Source organism: Neomonachus schauinslandi, chromosome 11, assembly GCF_002201575.2.
Source record: "Neomonachus schauinslandi chromosome 11, ASM220157v2, whole genome shotgun sequence".
Taxonomy (NCBI): Eukaryota; Metazoa; Chordata; class Mammalia; order Carnivora; family Phocidae; genus Neomonachus; species Neomonachus schauinslandi.
Genome location: NC_058413.1, coordinates 8,470,757 through 8,488,706, shown reverse-complemented (window position 1 = coordinate 8,488,706; position 17,950 = coordinate 8,470,757). Strand labels below are relative to the sequence as shown.

The 17,950-nt window shown below is 37.7% G+C and overlaps 1 protein-coding gene across 2 annotated transcripts in view; it reads left to right on the top strand.

Moving 5' to 3' along the window:
• RTN3 (reticulon 3) overlaps nucleotides 1–17,950 on the top strand; it is a 62,933-nt gene that overhangs the window by 18,732 nt on the left and 26,251 nt on the right. The window contains exon 3 of one of the 2 annotated variants that reach the window (XM_044919616.1): nucleotides 5,598–7,958. The exons of the other annotated variant lie outside the window; for it this stretch is intronic. Coding sequence (XP_044775551.1) covers nucleotides 5,598–7,958 — 2,361 coding nt within the window. The remainder of the gene's footprint in view (nucleotides 1–5,597; nucleotides 7,959–17,950) is intronic. 2 annotated transcript variants of the gene reach the window in all.

Here is a 17,950-nt window from a genome sequence, read left to right as displayed (position 1 = left end):
GATCACATTGTTTTCAGTAATTAAGTTACCAACACCTGAATAAAAATATTAAGTCTTTTTTGAAAAGGCAGTTTGGGGGACAAGAAACAAAGTAAAGAGAAACTATTTTGAAGGATAGAGTAAACAATATATGAAGAGATTTTTTTCAATTCGAGTGTATTTACTTGATGTGAACACAGTATTCACTTGGAAGTTGATTTTTCATGTCATTTTTAACTTCCCACCTTGTTCTGAGATATAAAATACTGCAGGCAAGGAAGAGGGAAAATTCTTCCTCAATTCCCACACCTTATTCTCCAATCAAATGGAGCTTTTGCCTTATTCCAATCAAAATTTCGAGTTACTATACTTTAAACTTAGTAGATAGAAGTATTTGAAGCAGGCACAAAAGGACCACCCATGCCCTACTAAACTGTAGGCTGTGCTTCTGGACAAGGACAGGGGCAAGAGTGAGAGTGAAAAGCGTCAGGCTCATCTCCTGTGGGATTTTTACAAGACTAGAGTTCTGAAGTACAGCTCAATTTTTCTACCTTTCTAAAATTCATAAAGTTCTGGTTTTCAAACCAGGTTCATTACCTAGGAAACTTGTAATGCAGATTGCATCCATTTCAGGAAATTCTGAGTCAGTAAGGCAGAGATAATATATGAAGTACTAGTAGTTCTAAAGTTTGAAGGGGAGTGTAAAAGACGTCATCCAAGACTGTTTTTGTGCCAGGTTGTTATATTGTTCAGCTAGTTGTACATTGAACTAAAATATACTTTGGCCTTGGTGGTGGTAAAATGAAACATTTTGTTCAGAAAAAGTTCTTTTTTCTTTCAACCTTGCCTTCCATTTTTTTATGTGTTGGACCGTCTTAAATGTCTTTACCTACGTAGAATCCAGTATGATTCTTGGAATGCCATAGGCATTTGTTTTGTAATAACTGATTCAGAAGTTGCATCACCCAAATTTTTGAAATAGGTAAAAGCTCTTTAAATTACTTTTATTTGAGAATGGTAGGAGGGAAAAGTGTCTAAAACTCTGAATGAGGATTTATATACTCTCCCCTATCAAAAAAGCATATGATCTGGAGTCTCTATGTCAGGAGATTTTTTTTTTGAGAATGTGGTGTCTGGGGACATTTACTGAGGATTTACTAAGTGCCAGATAGTGCTCTAAGAACTTTTCACCTATTAACTCATTTAATCCTCACAGCAATTCTCAAGTTAGGTGCTTTAGTATCACCGTTTTTTAGATGAGATTAATCAACTTGCCAAGGCCACACGATTAGTAAGTGTGATCAAATGATTTTGCATCTTTTAATAGGGATTTTTGGTCTGGGAGCGGTCTAGAAATTTAGACTGCCAACTTAATTTCCTAGTCTTATTTCGGATAGTACACTTAAGTGGAGACTTATAAGTATTTAGACCTTAGGAAGATACGGGTAAGCAAACAGCTCAGTACTGGATAAATTTGGGAACATTCTCATGATTATTATGGGGTTATGACATTTTTCACCTCTACCATATATAATTCCCTTTTTTTTTTTTTTTAAAGATTTTATTTATTTGACAGAGAGAGACACAGTGAGAGAGGGAACCACAAGCAAGGGGGGGTGGGAGAGGGAGAAGCAGGCTTCCCGCGGAGCAGAGAGCCCGATGTGGGACTCGATCCCAGGGCCCTAGGACCATGACCTGAGCCGAAGGCAGTTGTTTAACAACTGAGCCACCCAGGCGCCCTATAATTCCCTTTTTCAACAAACTTACTAGGTGTATAGAGCCATACCGTATTTTTAAGTAATTAGAATTCTTGAAAATGAATATGCACATTAAATCCTATTACAGCAAATAACTAGAAAATATTCATAATGAAGGAATTTTTTGACAGACATTGGTTTTGAGTAATGTTGAAAGTCTCTTGTAGTGCATGTGAACGGTTGGATCTTTTGAAAAGGGAAAGGGAATGGACATTTTCTGAGATGTAAGATGATTCAGAGTCATTCTATCAGGCAGTTTTACAGTGTATGGTATTTTAAAAACTAACAACCTTCAAACTCCCTGGCGATTTCTGCTGTTTTACAGACTTGGACAACACCAGTGACTATTAAGTGCCATACTCACTAATTGGAAGAGTCTTTGCTTATGGGAGCTGTTCTAAAAAAGGCTTAGTAGATTCTGGTCTCGTTCTATTTAATGTTTTCATGCCTTTATAAACTTTTTACTTCCAGCCCAGTTTTTTCCATTGTCTCTGTACAAGTCAGCTCTGTCCAAGTTTGTTAGGGTTTCAACTAGCCAAAGAAACTTCCTTTCATTTGCTGAAATTCTAAACATGATAATTAAAGTTGAAGCACAGATGAGGATGCTAACTTATTTTGCTACATGTGGGAAAGCTTGATTGACAATGGTGAGAGCTAGTGCCTATATCTCACAGTCTCAGAGAAATTAATGCAGCATTGAGCTCTGTTTGCACCCTAGGCTAACCCCCGAGAAAGCACTATCCAGTCCATATATTGTCACAAAATTATTAGGAAATATGACTAAAGTTATTTGTGTGTGCATAATAGTGACATCATATTAAAGAGTCTTAATTAAAGAATGTTAAAAGTTTTATTTATTGCAGGACTTGCTAGTATTCTGAGAATAAGATTTCTAACCTAATCTTCTAGCTTTACCTAGGATTATTATATACCTAACTTAAAACTTTTGGAGTATTAAGAGTTCAAAGAAGAAAGGAGAGAAACAAGGCTTGGAAAACTGACCAGGTTGTGTCCTGACAAAGCATGTTAGAATGGTTCCACCATGCGTTTTCCCCCAGTAATGTGCACATTCTTCTATTAGCATTCAGGGTAGGTTGCTTTCTTTTTCTTTTCCTTTTTTTTTAAAGATTTTATTTATTTGACAGAGAGATAGAGACCACAAGTAGGCAGAGGGAGAGGGAGAAGCAGACTCTCCGCTGAGCAGGGAGCCCAATGCAGGGCTCAATCCCAGGACCCTGGGATCATGACCTGAGCCGAAGGCAGACGCTTAACCGTCTGAGCCACCCAGGTGCCCCAGGTTGCCTTCTTTTTCATTTCTTCAGGCCCACCACCACCACCACATCATCACTTTACTTACTGATTTTGCTTATTGTCTGTCTCCTGCTCTGGGTGCAGGTACTCTTACAGCACCACAAACTCAAGGATCTTTTGTTTTGTTCACCACTGTTAATCTAGTTTCTAAGGCAGTGTCTGACACATGATAGGCACTCGATTAATATTTGTGGAATTATTATTATTTTTTTAAAGATATGAGCACTTTTAGGTCTCTCTCTTTTTTTTTTTAAAGATTTTATTTATTTATTTATTGGAGAGTGAGCGAGAGAGAAACAGCATGAGAGAGGAGAGGGTCAGAGGGAGAAGCAGGCTCCCCGCCGAGCCGGGAGCCCGATGTGGGACTCGATCCCAGGACCCTGGGATCATGACCTGAGCCGAAGGCAGTCGCTTAACCGACTGAGCCACCCAGGCGCCCTATTTGTGGAATTATTAATTCATTTTGTCCACTTTTGTCTATAAGATGGCTGGTCTAAATTATCCGATATCTCAGTCTCTATAAAATATATAAGCCAAGCATTCCCTGTAAGGTGGAGTCAGTTTTGATCATGTCAGAGTTCCATTCATGTTTGAAGGGAGGGGTTCCCGGTTTTACCTTAATCCAGATTTAATCCATTGAATGTTTCATGGTAGAAACAGTAACCAATAAGTTCAGTAATAATAACATAGCTCAGATCATGGAATATTTCTGATTTAAATGTAGCCTACAAATGAACTACTAAAAATGTAGTTCTTTAAATTTCAGGGTTTTGAACCTTTTAATCTATAATGCTGAGCTTCATTTATATTGTCTCTTAATCTGGTCTTGCTGAGTACTAAATAACGATACTATATAATGATAGATGCAAACCATCTTTACTACATTAGAAATAAACGTGAATTGGGGCGCCTGGGTGGCTCAGTTGTTAAGCGTCTGTCTTCTGCTCAGGTCATGATCCCGGGGTCCTGGGATCGAGCCCCTCATTGGGCTCCCTGCTCAGCGGGAAGGCTGCTTCTCCCTCTCCCACTCCCCCTGCTTGTGTTCCCTCTCTCGCTGTGTCTCTCTCTGTCAAATAAATGGATATAATCTTTAAAAAAAAAAAAAGTAAATGTGAATTACAGCTTGCTTCAAGTATTTTCTGTCCCACTAGTACAGTTGTGTTTTTCCTCAATTTACAAAAACTTTTTCCCCCAATACCCAGATAACAGTTAAACTGTTCTAAAGGTCATATCCTATTACATGAAATTTCAGTGATGTGTTGGAATAGAGGAACTTTATCTGGCATTTGGAAACATTTTTATAATAGTTAAATTTTATTTTTTGGAGTAAGATATTTAGTTTTTATTTCTTTTCAGTCTTATGAAATGATTTTGAATAAAGTCACAATTTTGCTTCTATTATTCAGCTTCTCACATGAAAAAGAATATAAGCTGAATAAAAGTAATCCCAAAGGTTTTTCTCTTTCATAAATTCACACTCATTCACACTCAAGGCAGTGCTGTCCTGAGCCTGCTTAGGTCTCACCTGGCCAAACAGTCTTTGATTCACTCATTTGGAACTATTTATTTAAGACTTACTTTGTTCTAACTCCAGAGATAACAACAATGTGCAAGAGAGACAGCACTTACCTTGGGACAGTTGTTTTGATCTTTTCTTCTGGAAAAACTTGCTAGATTGGAAAGTTGGAAAACAATATGATAAATCACTGGCTGTTGTAGTATTAATAACTAATAAGATTTAATTAATGTATTACTTTTAGAAGGATATTTTCTCTTTTAAAAGGGTTTCTGGCGTTAACTCTTCTTAACCACAGAACAAACCTTACCAGTTTGCACAGTTCAATGTTGGTTAAATTGGCAAGTTGGTGCAAGAGATTTTGGAGCAGGCCAACCATTTCATACTCTTTAGTTTAAAATGAGGCCGTCTGTACCTGAGACCAATCTTCCCTGTGGATAGAATAGAATAATTCTAGTCTGATTTTTAGGCTCAGGAGGGATCCACTGTATCTCCTAAGAATCAAAAAGAACTGTGGTCACTTTTTTTTTTTCCTTCTCAAACTGTCAGACTATAGCAGTGGATTTGTAGAAACTCTGTGTACTGAATTATGCAGCTTACAGATGAGAACATATCAGTACTTCATAATATTGAGTTATGTATGGATTACATTGAATAGCTCTACCAGGAAAAAAAAAAGGAAAAAAAAACTTCCCCAGATTTCCCAATCTCATTATACTTCTTTATGCTCTACTTTTACAATGGAAAAAGTAGACTGAAAAGTATTTGTCATGAAAATTTTTTGTCATCTGCAATTTGTAGCATGATACAGCTTTTCTGTTTCACTCTTGGCACTTTTATGCATGTTTTATAGGTTAATTGTTGATCATTGTTTTGTTACATATTTACATGTGTGTATGTATATATACATCCTGTGTGTGTGTGTCTATATATATATGTAACTTGCAAAATGAAAAGCATGCTGCTTGGCCTGACTAGCTAATGTGTGATTGTACCTGGTAAACAAACTTTTTTCTTTCAAATTCTGACTATAGAGGGATTGAGCTCTCTTTGCTCTGATGAGCCACCTTCAGAAATTATGACTTCCTCCCTTTTTTCGTCTTCTGAAATGCATAACACTGACCTTACAGTACTACATGGAGAAAAAAGCAAAGTGTTAGGCAGCCAGCCTATTTTAGCCAAAGGAGGAAAAGACTGTTTGGATCTACTAGATGTGAAAAAGATGGAAAAGCTTCAAGGGACTAGTAAAGACATAACATACTCCCCAGTTTCTGTTGCAGAAGGAGTTCAGTGTAACCGTCCTTCCATTCCGGTCAGTTTCCCTGATCGTCCTGCTTTTCTCTCAAAGGAAGTTGGTCTAATGGAACAGCAAATAAATAAAAATCAGGAGTCCAGGAACCCAAATGAGGTACCAGGTACGGGTGATGAAACTGGCTTGGATGTTGATGACAAGTTCACTTTGCTAACAGCCCAGAAACCACTCGCCCAGCAGCCTAAGGCAGAAGGCATTTGTACATATTCCTTATCCCCATCTGAAGTTTCAGGAGGTGGTATTATTGAAAAGGATTCCCCTGAGTCACCATTTGAAGTAGTTATTGACAAAGAAGCATTTGACAAAGAATTTAAAGATGCCTGTAAGGAGAGCACAAATGATTTTGGTAGGTGGGCAGTGCACATTGATAGAGAATCATCTGCAGACATTTTGGAGTCTAATGACAAACTATTTCCACTGAGAAGTAAAGAGGCAGGGCGTTACCCAACCTCTGCATTGCTCACTAGACAGTTTTCGCACACAACTGCGGCATTGGAAGAAGTGTCTAGATGTGTGAATGATATGCATAACTTTACTAATGAAATACTGACTTGGGATTTGGTTCCCCAAGCGAAAGAAGAGAGCAGTAAATCTGACTACATCACAAAAACTACAGGACTTGATATGAATGAATATAATTCAGAAATCCCAATTGTAAATCTTAAGACTAACGCTCACCAGAAATTTCCTGTATGTTCTATTAGTGGGAGCACTCCCATCATTAAATCAGCAGGTGATTGGGCACAGGCATCTCTCCCACGAGAAAATGCTGTCACGGAAAAACCTATGCCAGACGGTCTCCATTCCACGAAGGAAATCAGTATCAAAGGTGTGGGAGGCAATGTGCAGAAACAAGATAACACACTTTCAGAGTTACCTGGATCTCCTTTTGAGAAAAGTCTCTCTTTGGGTTCTGGAGTGGCTAATGTGAAAGTGGTCTTACCTGATGGCCATGTGAAAGGTGAAATGAATTGGCAGAGCTCTGTGTTAGGAGAAGCCACAGAGGCTGATAGTTCTGGTGAATCTGATGACACAGTAATAGAGGACATTGCAACCAGTATTTCATTTGAAAGTAACAAAATTCAGGCTGAAAAACCTGTTTCCATTCCAAGTGCTATTGTAAAGAGAGATGAAAGAGAAATCGAAGAGATTTTCAATTGCAATAGGGAAAATAAAACATCTGAAAACTTTGAAGGGCCAGTCAGTGGCTCTGAGGCAGCGCAAGTTCAGCCTGATATTCTTGAAAGGAGTCTAGCTGGTGAGGCAGCGTGTTCCCAAGTACCTGATCTGAATGGCACGTCAGAAGAGGTGGAGCAGTCGGGTAGTATGAGTGAAGTTGATCCTGAAAAGCCTGTTGCAACCGAGAACCGCAAACTTCCTTCAGCTCTGTCTCCAAGTGTTCTTCCAGAGACAGAATTCTCACTAAATGTGACAACCTCTGCCTATTTGGAGTCATTACATGAAAAAAGTGTTAAAGGTGCAGATGATTCTTCCCCAGGGGACCTGATAGCAGCCTTTACAGAAACCAGAGAGGAAGGAATTGTAGATAAAGGTGCAGGAAATGCCTTTCAGGCAACATCAGAGAAGACTGCAGACTTTAAAACAACTCTTGCTGTGGAAATCTTGCATGAAAATGAATCAGGTGGTTCTGAAATTAAAGACAGAAAAAGCAAACACACTGAACAAAGCAAAGAAACTAATGAAAGTACGGTTCTGGATGTTTTCCCTGCCCAGGGTACTCCAGCAGCATCTCTTGACTTAGAACAGGAACAGCTCACAATCAAAGCACTTAAGGAACTGAGTGAAAGGAAGGTTGAGAAGTCAGCTTCTGTACTGGATAATGTAGAATCTTCTCCTGAAGAAATACTCAAGCAGACTTTCACATGTGATCCAGAATCTTCTTGGCTTCAGAGATCGTATGATGTCCTAGAACACACAGAAGTTAATACTGGATCTGATCTTGGGATTTCCAAGAAGCCCACAATTAGCAAAGAAACTCCTAGGGTAGATACTATTTCGAGCCTTAGTAAGACTGAAGTGGTAAACAAGCAAGCCCTAGCAAGACTTCTCACAAACTTCTCAGGTAATCATTTACATTAGAAATACTACATGTGATTAATTCTGCTGTGATTGATTACTTATCAGAGTGTCATTTTTCTAAGTCTCTGATTTTATATCACCAAAATTATGGCTAGAATAAAAACAACACTGCGTAATGGGGAAAGGTAGAATTTTTTTTTGTGGTTGCCTGATTTGTTTTTCTTATACAACTATTTCCCAAAGCAGTAGACCACTTGTTAAAATGAATATTCTCCTTAAAACATTTTTTATGCTTCAGGTTTTTGGTTTGTTTGTTTGTTTTCCTCAAGGTTCTGCTTCCCTTACAGGTTGGCCCTAGAGCAGTTGCTGCGTTAAGAATATCATTAGGCATTTATTTATTCACAAAGCTTACTTTTAAATCTCCATAATAGTAGCACTGCTTAGCACTTGGGTTTTTTGCTGTGGGCCTTGTGAAATCTATTTAGCAATCAAAGATAAAGGAATTCCTGCTGGGAACGACAGCAAATGAAACTTTTAATTAATTTGATCTTATACTACAGAGATTTTATGCTCTGAAAGTAGGTAACCAGTATTGTATTATAGTACTGTTTTGTGAGTATTGCTTAAGAGAAGTTATGCATTCTTCTACTTTGGACCTTACTGAATACTCTTCAGGCCAAATTTATTATGTGGTACTAGAAGCTTTTCCCTTTGTCTTCTCTTTTTTTTTTTTAAAGATTTTATTTATTTGAGAGAGCGAGAATGAGAGAGAGTACATGAGAAGGGGGAGGGTCAGAGGGAGAAGCAGGCTCCTCGCTGAGCAGGGAGCCCGATGCGGGACTCGATCCCGGGACTCCAGGATCATGACCTGAGCCGAAGGCAGTCGCTTAACCAACTGAGCCACCCAGGCACCCTCCTTTGTTTTCTCTTTATTTGAATGATTACTTTTCTCGAAATCAGCCTTCAGTTAAATTACTGCAAATGCTATCTGTTCTGGGATCTTGGAAGGTGTAAGAAGAAAAGGACATTTAAAGGCTTCCAAAAGGGACCCACAACCCCTAAGTTCTGCACTCACTATACGGTCACTCTTAAATGCTATGTAGGGGTCTCTGGTTTTCCAGGCTTCTTTGACAGTAGATCCCTTTTTTCAAATGAAATCATATACAGAGTTACAATATTTAAAATAAAAATAAGATTTTTTTGTTAGGATAAACTTATAAAATTGATTATACCATTTCCTTTTTTTTTTTTTTTTTTCTATAAACATTTTATTATGCACAGAATGGGGAGGAGGTCCAGCCCTTAGCAGCCACTTTCCTATCCTGGTGGCAGCCAGAACCCTGCTCAGCTCCTCCTGCTGGGGTGCCTCTCAAAAGGAGTGAAACCGCACACCTCTCGGATCTTGTCCTACACTGATGTGATGTGCTTGGTTAGATGCTCATGCCGGCAGAAGTTCCTTGGCTTGTTCACGTTCTTGGTCACCTTGTGGTCCTTGTTGAGGTCCATGACCATGGGGTTTGCAGAGCTGTGGCTGCAGCTCTTCAGCTGCGGCAGAAGGGCACCCTTTACTTTTTATTTCCTTCCTGAAGACCACAGGCAGATTACTTAGTCTTTCTAAATTTTAATCTTTAAAATAGAGATAGTTGTGCTTACCTTGTAATAATATTATGGGGATCAAATGTGGACATGCAGATAATGCAGTGCTTAGCATATAATAAATACTCATTTAGCACAAAGTACAGGACCTGGCATGTAGTAGGTACTGGATAATTATTTGTTCATTGTTAAGTGAATGAATTGTTCAGTATCAGTGAAAACATTTTATAATGTTTATATACTTTATATACTAAAAAATTTGAAGTGGCAGTTAAGGATAGCTGTTATACTCTAGTAATTGAAGATTGCTGAGCTTGGATTGAGGAGTGCTGAATTTTCATTGTTGCTTTACAGCATCTAGAAAGCTTTGAACAATTAAGTTATATCACCTTTTGAGGCCTCAGTTTCCTTATCTGTAAAGTGAGGATGTTGAAGGAGATGATCTTCAGTATCATTTTAATAAGATTCTCCGACTCTGGTATATTCTAGGTTTCTTTATGAGTTGTTGTCATAATTCTTAGAGGTTGTTCTTTTGAATGATAAGGCATATGGGAATTAGGCTACAAGGACTTCAGTGTCTAATTTTGGCAAATTCCTGCTTCAGTGTGACCTCAGATAACTCACCTAACTAGTTTGGCATCTTCCTCTGTTAATATGGTAATAATTATTTTGTCCTGCTTTATAGTGTTATAGTAAACAAAGTACTGTGTAAATACTAATTATTAGTAATTCTTAACTGAGTTATTTAATCTGTTGTGAAAGGTGAAATGGGCTATGGAAATTTAGGATATTTGTCACTGGCCAAATTCTATCATTAGTAGACATTGTTAGATGCTAATTAAAGACCGGTATAATGAAACCAAGAAGCTAAAAGGTCTTCCTTTGCAGCCTTCAAAATAGAAAACCTTTTTAAATTGTCTTACTTTATGAATAAATATTTTAAAATACAACTACTTCAGCAAAATACATCAGTCTCTAGTTCTAAGTAGTACATCTGAATAGTCTTCCCTTTGACGTAAAACCAGTTCTGTAATTAGGTTCTGCCTAAAATTGTTGGGGAAAATAGGCAAAAGAAACAATGAAAAATATTAATGGTATTTTTTCTTTTGCTGTCTTATGGTATATTTTATACAAGTTTGTAATGAAACATAAGTTTCATTTCCTTTATGATGCTATTATAGTTCAATAATTATGGTATGATCTATGGTATAACTAATTGTTTGGGGAAAATTTAGATCCTGCTCATATACCTAATTGGGTGAAGACAGGTTTTTGGATTTTAGTATCCAGATTGGCAAGAATGCAAGGAAATAGGCAGGTATATATTTTGGTGATAGGTAGATGTAAGTTTTTACAACTTTTCTGGAAGGCATTTTGGCAGTATGTAACAGAGTCCTAGAATTAATCTAGCAGTTTTGTTTCTAGGAATTTATTCTAAGGAAAAAAATTACGTGCAAAAACAACTACAAAGATGTGGGTTTTTTTTGTTTTTTGGGAGGTTTGGGGGATTTTTTGTTTTGTTTTTTTAAGATTTTATTTAGAGAGAGAGCTCTAACAAAGGGAGAGGGAGAGAGAGAATCTTAAGCAGACTCCACACCCAGCATGGAGCCAGGTTCGGGGCTCGATCTCATGACCCTGAGATCACAACCTGAGCCAAAATCAAGAGTCAGATGCTTAACCAACTGAGCCACTCAGGTGCCCCTACAAAGATGTTTTTTGTAGTGCTGTCTAAAATATTGGCAGGTATCTCCATGTCTTATTACCTATCTGTGCAATCGAATATTATGCAGCCATTGGAGCTGTTATAGGTTGTTTTTTTTTAAGAAATGGAAAAATACAGAAAAGTACAAAAAGATATACACTCGTATTTCTTTATGTAGAATTAACTTCTGTGAATTAACATTAATGGTCATATTTGCTTCCAAACTAAAGAACCCTTTGATTACCACCTGACCCACTTACTCCCTTCTTCCCTTCCCCAGAGGTAACCACAATCACGGACCTGATAAATCCTTCCAGCTTGTTTTAAATGTATGTGTATGTAGTATTGTTTTGTGTTTTCAGACCTTTATTAATATTACCATCTTTGTTATGCAACTTGTTTCATTCGACATTAGGGTTTTTTTTTTTTTTAACTCTTTCCATATTGAAATATATAAAATTTGAATGAAGTGAATAATTTATTCATTTTAACAGCTTTACATACAGTAATCCATTTTATCTATGTTACTTTCCTTTTGATTAGGATGTGGATTATTTTCCATTTTTTACGCTTACAGACGGTGCTGAAGTTAACATCTTTGTACTTGTCTGGTTTTACACATATACAAATATTTCTCTAGGGTCAGAGTGCCACTGCTTATCAATTTAACTTCTAAGAATGTGCATTATTTTTCTAGTTATTGTAAATTTGCTGTCAAAGTTGGAGTTCCTGCTATTATGTGAAAATGTTCACAATTTTTTTTTTAAGTAATCTCTTCACCCAATGTGGGGGCTCAAACTTACAACTCCAGGATCAAGAGTTATACACTGTACTGACTGAGCCAGCCAGGTGCCCCCAGATGTTCATAATTTATTAATAAAAATTGTATTATTGAACCACCCCAGCAGAGTTTTTGTTATGTGATAAATGATTACAGTAGGAAAACATAAGTTAAAAAAGAAATTATTCAGAATAATTATTAAAAGTGAATCTAGGGGCATCTGGATGGCTCAGTCAGTTGCTTGAGCGTCTGACTCTTGGTTTCAGTTCAGGTCACGATTTCAGGGTCATGATATTCAACCCCACGTCTGGCTCCACGGTGAGCATGGAATCTGCTTAAGATCTCTCTCTTCCTCAATCTCTGCCCCTTCCCCCACTCATGCATGCATGCTTTCTCTCTTTTTATTTTTTTTTTAAAGATTTTATTTATTTATTTGACAGAGAGAGAGCACAGCAGGGAAGCAGCAGGCAGAGGGAGAGGGAGAAGCAGGCTCTCCGCTGAGCAGGGAGCCCGATGCGGGGCTCGATCCTGGGGCCCTGGGATCATGACTGGGCCGAAGGCAGATGCTTAACGACTGAGCCACCCAGGCGCCCCCTCTCTTTTTTTAAAAAAGAAAAGTGAACCTATACTGGGGTGCCTGGCTGGCTTAGTCAGAAGAGCATGTGACTTTTGATCTTGGGGTCATGAGTTTGAGGCCCATGTTGGGTGTAGAGATTATTCCTAAATAAATAAAACTTAAAAAAAAATTTTTTTTTGATAATCTATATATCCACACACAGTGAAGCTGAAGTAAATTTAAAAAAATAACATCACAATGGTTTTTCTTGCAGTATGGTCAAGTAAGCTTTGCTGGAACTGACCTTTCTTGCATATAACTATATATTCTGGACAAAATTGGAAGAAAAAAAAGAACTGAAGATACTGGAAAATGAACAATTAGACAGATTCTGAAAAGGAGCTGACACTTTTAGAAGAGACAGCATGGAATGTGTTTTCCATTTTAACTGCTTTTAGCCAGATGACAGGCTGAGTTGGCACTTGGCAGGTTGGCTAAAACTTTCATAGAAAACTTGTAAGAGGACAGAATTTGGGTCAGCCACAGCTGATTCAACCACTGGAAAGGGTTGGAGGAGTCCTGGAAAGGAGAAATCCAGAGAGTGAGAACTTAAAATTCTGTGTACGTACTCTCTATATACACCTCTGTTTAATCCTTGAACTACACACATGCATGGAAGACTACAAGCAGCTCAGCTAAAGAGAAAAGAAGTGAACTGAGATGTTGCCCAAGAGACAAGAGTTCACAGTTTGGATCCAGCCAAATTTAACTGCATACTGAAACAAATATTTATTAGCACTCTCCAGAGGAATATAACAGAGTCCAGAGTCCATTATGTACAACATAATATTCACGGTGTCCAAGATACAATGCAAAACCGCACATTTTAAAAACCAGGAAGATATGACCCAAACTGAAGAAAAAAGACAACCAACAGAAACAACTTCATTTGTTAGAATTGGGAAACAGGTTTTAAGGTAGCTATTATAATGAAATAAAGGAAAATACACTTGAATTGAATGAAAAGAAAGGAAATCTCAATTGAGAAACAGCAACAAAAAAGAGCCAAGTGGAAATTCTAGAAATGTAAAGTACAGCAGCTGAAATTAAAATTCACCAAGTGGACTTAATAGCAAAATGGAGATCACAAAGGGAAGAGTCACTGAACTTGTTGATAGATGAACAGAAAATTATCCATCCTGAAGAACAGAAAGAAAAATATATTACTGAACCTCTGAACCTCAGGGACCTTTGGGACATTATTATAAGATCTAAGTCATGTAATTGGAAGTTTCAGAAGGAGAGGAAAATGAGAGGCAGAAGAATATATTTGAAGATAAAATAGTAAAATTTCTCAGCAAAATACATTTGCTGACTAAAGAAGCTTAGTGACACCTATTAGGATAAGGACAAAGAAAAAACATACCTTGGTACATGTGTCAGGGGTCCCCAAGACAGAAGGACTCAGGATTCAGAAACTGTTAGAGTTACCAATTTATTGCAACAAAAGGACACATTAGAATTGGCAAAGGGGAAAGGCACATGGGATAAAGTCCAGGAGAAACCAGGTCCAACCTTCCGGGTGTCCAGTGGAGTCACACAAGGATGCCCTTAATTTTCCCATCAGTGATGTGACAGCATGTGCAGTGTTGCCAACAAGGAAAGCTCACTCAGTGTTTGGTGTCCAGAACGCCATGCAGTGCCCACATGACTGATCTTGGCTACTCAGACCCCCCAGAGCAAAAACAGATGTTTGTCATAAACCATATTGTTAGGGCAAGGTTACCTGATCACATTGGTGCAGCATGGCTCAAGTCCTCAGGCATGCAAAAACACTTCTCAGCCAGAATATTTCAGGGGCTCAGAGTTCATCTCCCAGGAGCCAGCCAAGGTCCAGTCCTAAAGACAGACCTTTTTTTGGCCTGTGCAGGGTTTGAGCATTTAAGGCCTATTGAGTTAACCCTTTCCTACACAGTATTATAGTTAAATTACTGAAGCCAAAGATAAGGAGAAAATATGAAAAGTAGCTAGAGAACCATGACACATAAAAGGGAATGACCATTATAATTAGAGCTAGCTTCTTACTGGAAACCACAATGCCAGAAGACAGTGAAATAACTTAATCTTATAAAGTGCCAAACGGGGAAAAAAGTCATTGACCCAGATTTCTTTGTTGGACAAAAATACCCTGCAAGAATGAAGGCAAAATAAAGACATTATTAGATGAAAGAAAATTAAGAATTTGTCACTAGAAGATCTGCACTATACGAAACACTAAAGGAAGTTCTAAAGATTAAAGGGAATTGATACCAGATAGAAACTCAGACCTTCCGGAAGGAAGAGCATTAGAAATGCTAAATATCTGAAACAATATTAAAGATTTATTTATTCAGGGTGCCTGTCTGGCTCAGTCCTTAGAATATATGACTCTTGATCTTGGGGTTGTGAGTTCAAGCCCACATTGGGTGTAGAGCTTACTGGGGGGCAGGGAGTGCGTGCTGGGTGGCTCAGTGGGTTAAGCTCCTGACTCCTGGTTTCCACTCAGGTCATGATCTCAGGGTCATGAGTTTGAGCCCCGCCCGCATTGGGCTCCACACTGAGCATGGAGCCTGCTTAAGATTGTCTCCCTCTTCCCCTTGTCCCCATCCCTGCTCACGCACACACTCACTCTCTAAAAAAAAGGGGCAGGGGAGACTTAAGTCAACTCTATCAATGTTAATGAACTAAACACTATAACCAATACAGTGGCAGACTACATAAACTTCTAGACCCAACTATATCCTGACTATAAAAGATGCACGTTAAAGACACTGAGAGGTAAAAATTAAACAGATGGGAAAATATATACCAAAAAATATATAAATGAATACCATGCAAAAGTTAAGCATGAGACAACAAAGGGTATTACCAGAAGTGAAAAATGATGTGCTGTCATGATAAAAGGTCTCAATAAATCTTCCTCATCATAAATGTGTATGTGCCTAGTAACAGCTGCAAAATACATGAAGCAAAATTTGACAGAATTAAGGAAAGAAACAGGCAATTCTAAAATCATAATTGGAGATTTTAATACCTCTTTCTCAGCAATTGATCGACCCACCCACACATAGCATACACACACTGAGCACCACAATCAACCACTCTGACCTAGATAATATTTATAGAGCGCTGTCCTACAATGGCAGGATACACACTCTTTTGCAATTAGACAAGAAATACATTTACCATATGATAGACCATTAAAAAAAAACAGTAAATTTTAAAGATTAAAAACAGAAAATATGTTCTAAGACCATAATGAAATTATAAACAATAAAAATAAGATACCTAAGAAAATCCCTAAGTATTTGGGATTAAGCAAGCTACTTTCACATAATGCATAGCTCAAAGAAGAAATCACAGGCAAAAAATTTTATTGTTTTAAACTGAATGTGAAAATACAGTATATCAAACTTTTGGAATGCAGTGCTAAAAGGGAAATTTATAGCTCTGAATGCTTGTATTAGAAAAGAAAAATATCTGTATTCAGTGATCTAAGGTTTCAACTTATGAACTTAGAAAAAGGGCACCTGGCTGGCTCAGTTGGTAGAGCATGCAGCTCTTGATCTCAGGGTTGTAAGTTGGAGCTCCAGTTGGGGAAAAGATCAACAAAATTGATTACTTGACATCAAGAAAAGAGAACCAGAATACCAATATCAAACATGAAAAAGGGGTTACCACTTCAGATCCTATGGATATTAAAAGGGTAATAGAATATTGAGCAACTTTATGCCAGTAAATTTATCAACTTAGATGAAATGAACAAACTCCTTGAAAAATACAACTTACTGAAACTAACACAATTTCTATTAAATTCATTATCAAATATCTCTCACACAAAAACGTTCAAGTCCAGAGTTTTACTGGCACTCTTTCAAGCATTTAAGGAAAAAGGAGAGAACACTTCGGTAGTAATACCGAAACTGGACAAAGCAAAGACCTTGCAAAGAAAATTATAAACTAATACCCCTCATGAGCATAATAAGATGAGAAATCCTTCACAAAATATTAGCAAATCAAATCGAGCCTTGTATCTAAAGGTTAATGCCCCATGGCTAAGTACAGTTTGTCCCAGGAATACAAGCTTGTTTTAAGACTGCAGAATCCATCAGCGTAATTCACCACATTAATATAATAGAAAAACTGTGATTATTTCAGTCAGTATAGAAAAGGCATTTGAAAACGCTTAACATCCTTTTTCTGATAAAATTTTCAGCAAACTAGGAATAGAAGGTAGTCTCAGTCCTAATACATGACATTTATTGAAAACTCAGCTGACGTACTTCATGCCAAAATATTGAGCGCCTTCCCCTTGAGATTAGGGGTAAGGCAGGAATGCTCATTCTCACCATTTGTATTCAAGATCACTGTGGAGGTCCTACCATTGAATTATGACAAGAAATAGAAATGAATAGATTGGAAAAGAATTTGTTAAAACTGTCTTAGTTTGCCATTGACATGATTGTTTAGACAGAAGATCCTAAGGAATTTATAAAACAATTACTAGGACTAATAAGTGGATTTAGCAAGGTTATAGGATATTAGGTTAATACACCAAACTCACAGTTTGATTTGTTATGTACCAGCAGCAAATCATCAAAATGAAAATTTTTTTAAATTTCTTTTCCTCAGCTAAGATAGCAGAAGAGATGATTTATTGTACACCTATTACATTCAGCCACAAATGAAAACAGAATTAGTCCTGAAAGTCACAAGTCCTGGGCAAAGGACCAAAAGGGACTGTTTTTGTGTGAGCAAGGTGGGTCTCTTATAGGTCATCATGATCAGATGACTGATCATGGATGGATGATGGATGTTCTAGATCCATTGAATCATGCTCTAGAAAGTAGGCATGCAGTCCAACAAATTGTACCAGAATCCCTGACCTCTGGCTTTCCTTATTTCTGCTCCTGTGACTTCCATGGGTGCACATGCTAGTGGTTTACTTGTGGTTTTCTTTTCTGAAGCCTCAGCCTGCACATTTGCTTCTTCCTCCACTTGGTTCTCATGGTGCAGAGGTTTCCAAGAAGATGGCGCTAGAGCTAAGGGAGACCAGAAAACAAAACTTTAAAACACAGCATCAAAAGCATAAGATAGGAATGAATTTAACAAAATAATGTGCAGATAAGTCCTCTATACTCAAAACTGCAAAGAGAAGCTTACGAATGGTCTGAGAGGAAAGCTATGCTGTGTTTATGGATTGGAAGCCTCATTATTGTTAAGATGTCAGTCCTACCCAGATTCATCTGTGGATTCAATTCAAAATCCCAGAAGGATTTTTTTCTATAGAAATTGACAGGCTCATTCTAAAATGTCTATGGAAATACACACAACCTAGAAAATCCAAAGCAATTTTGAAAA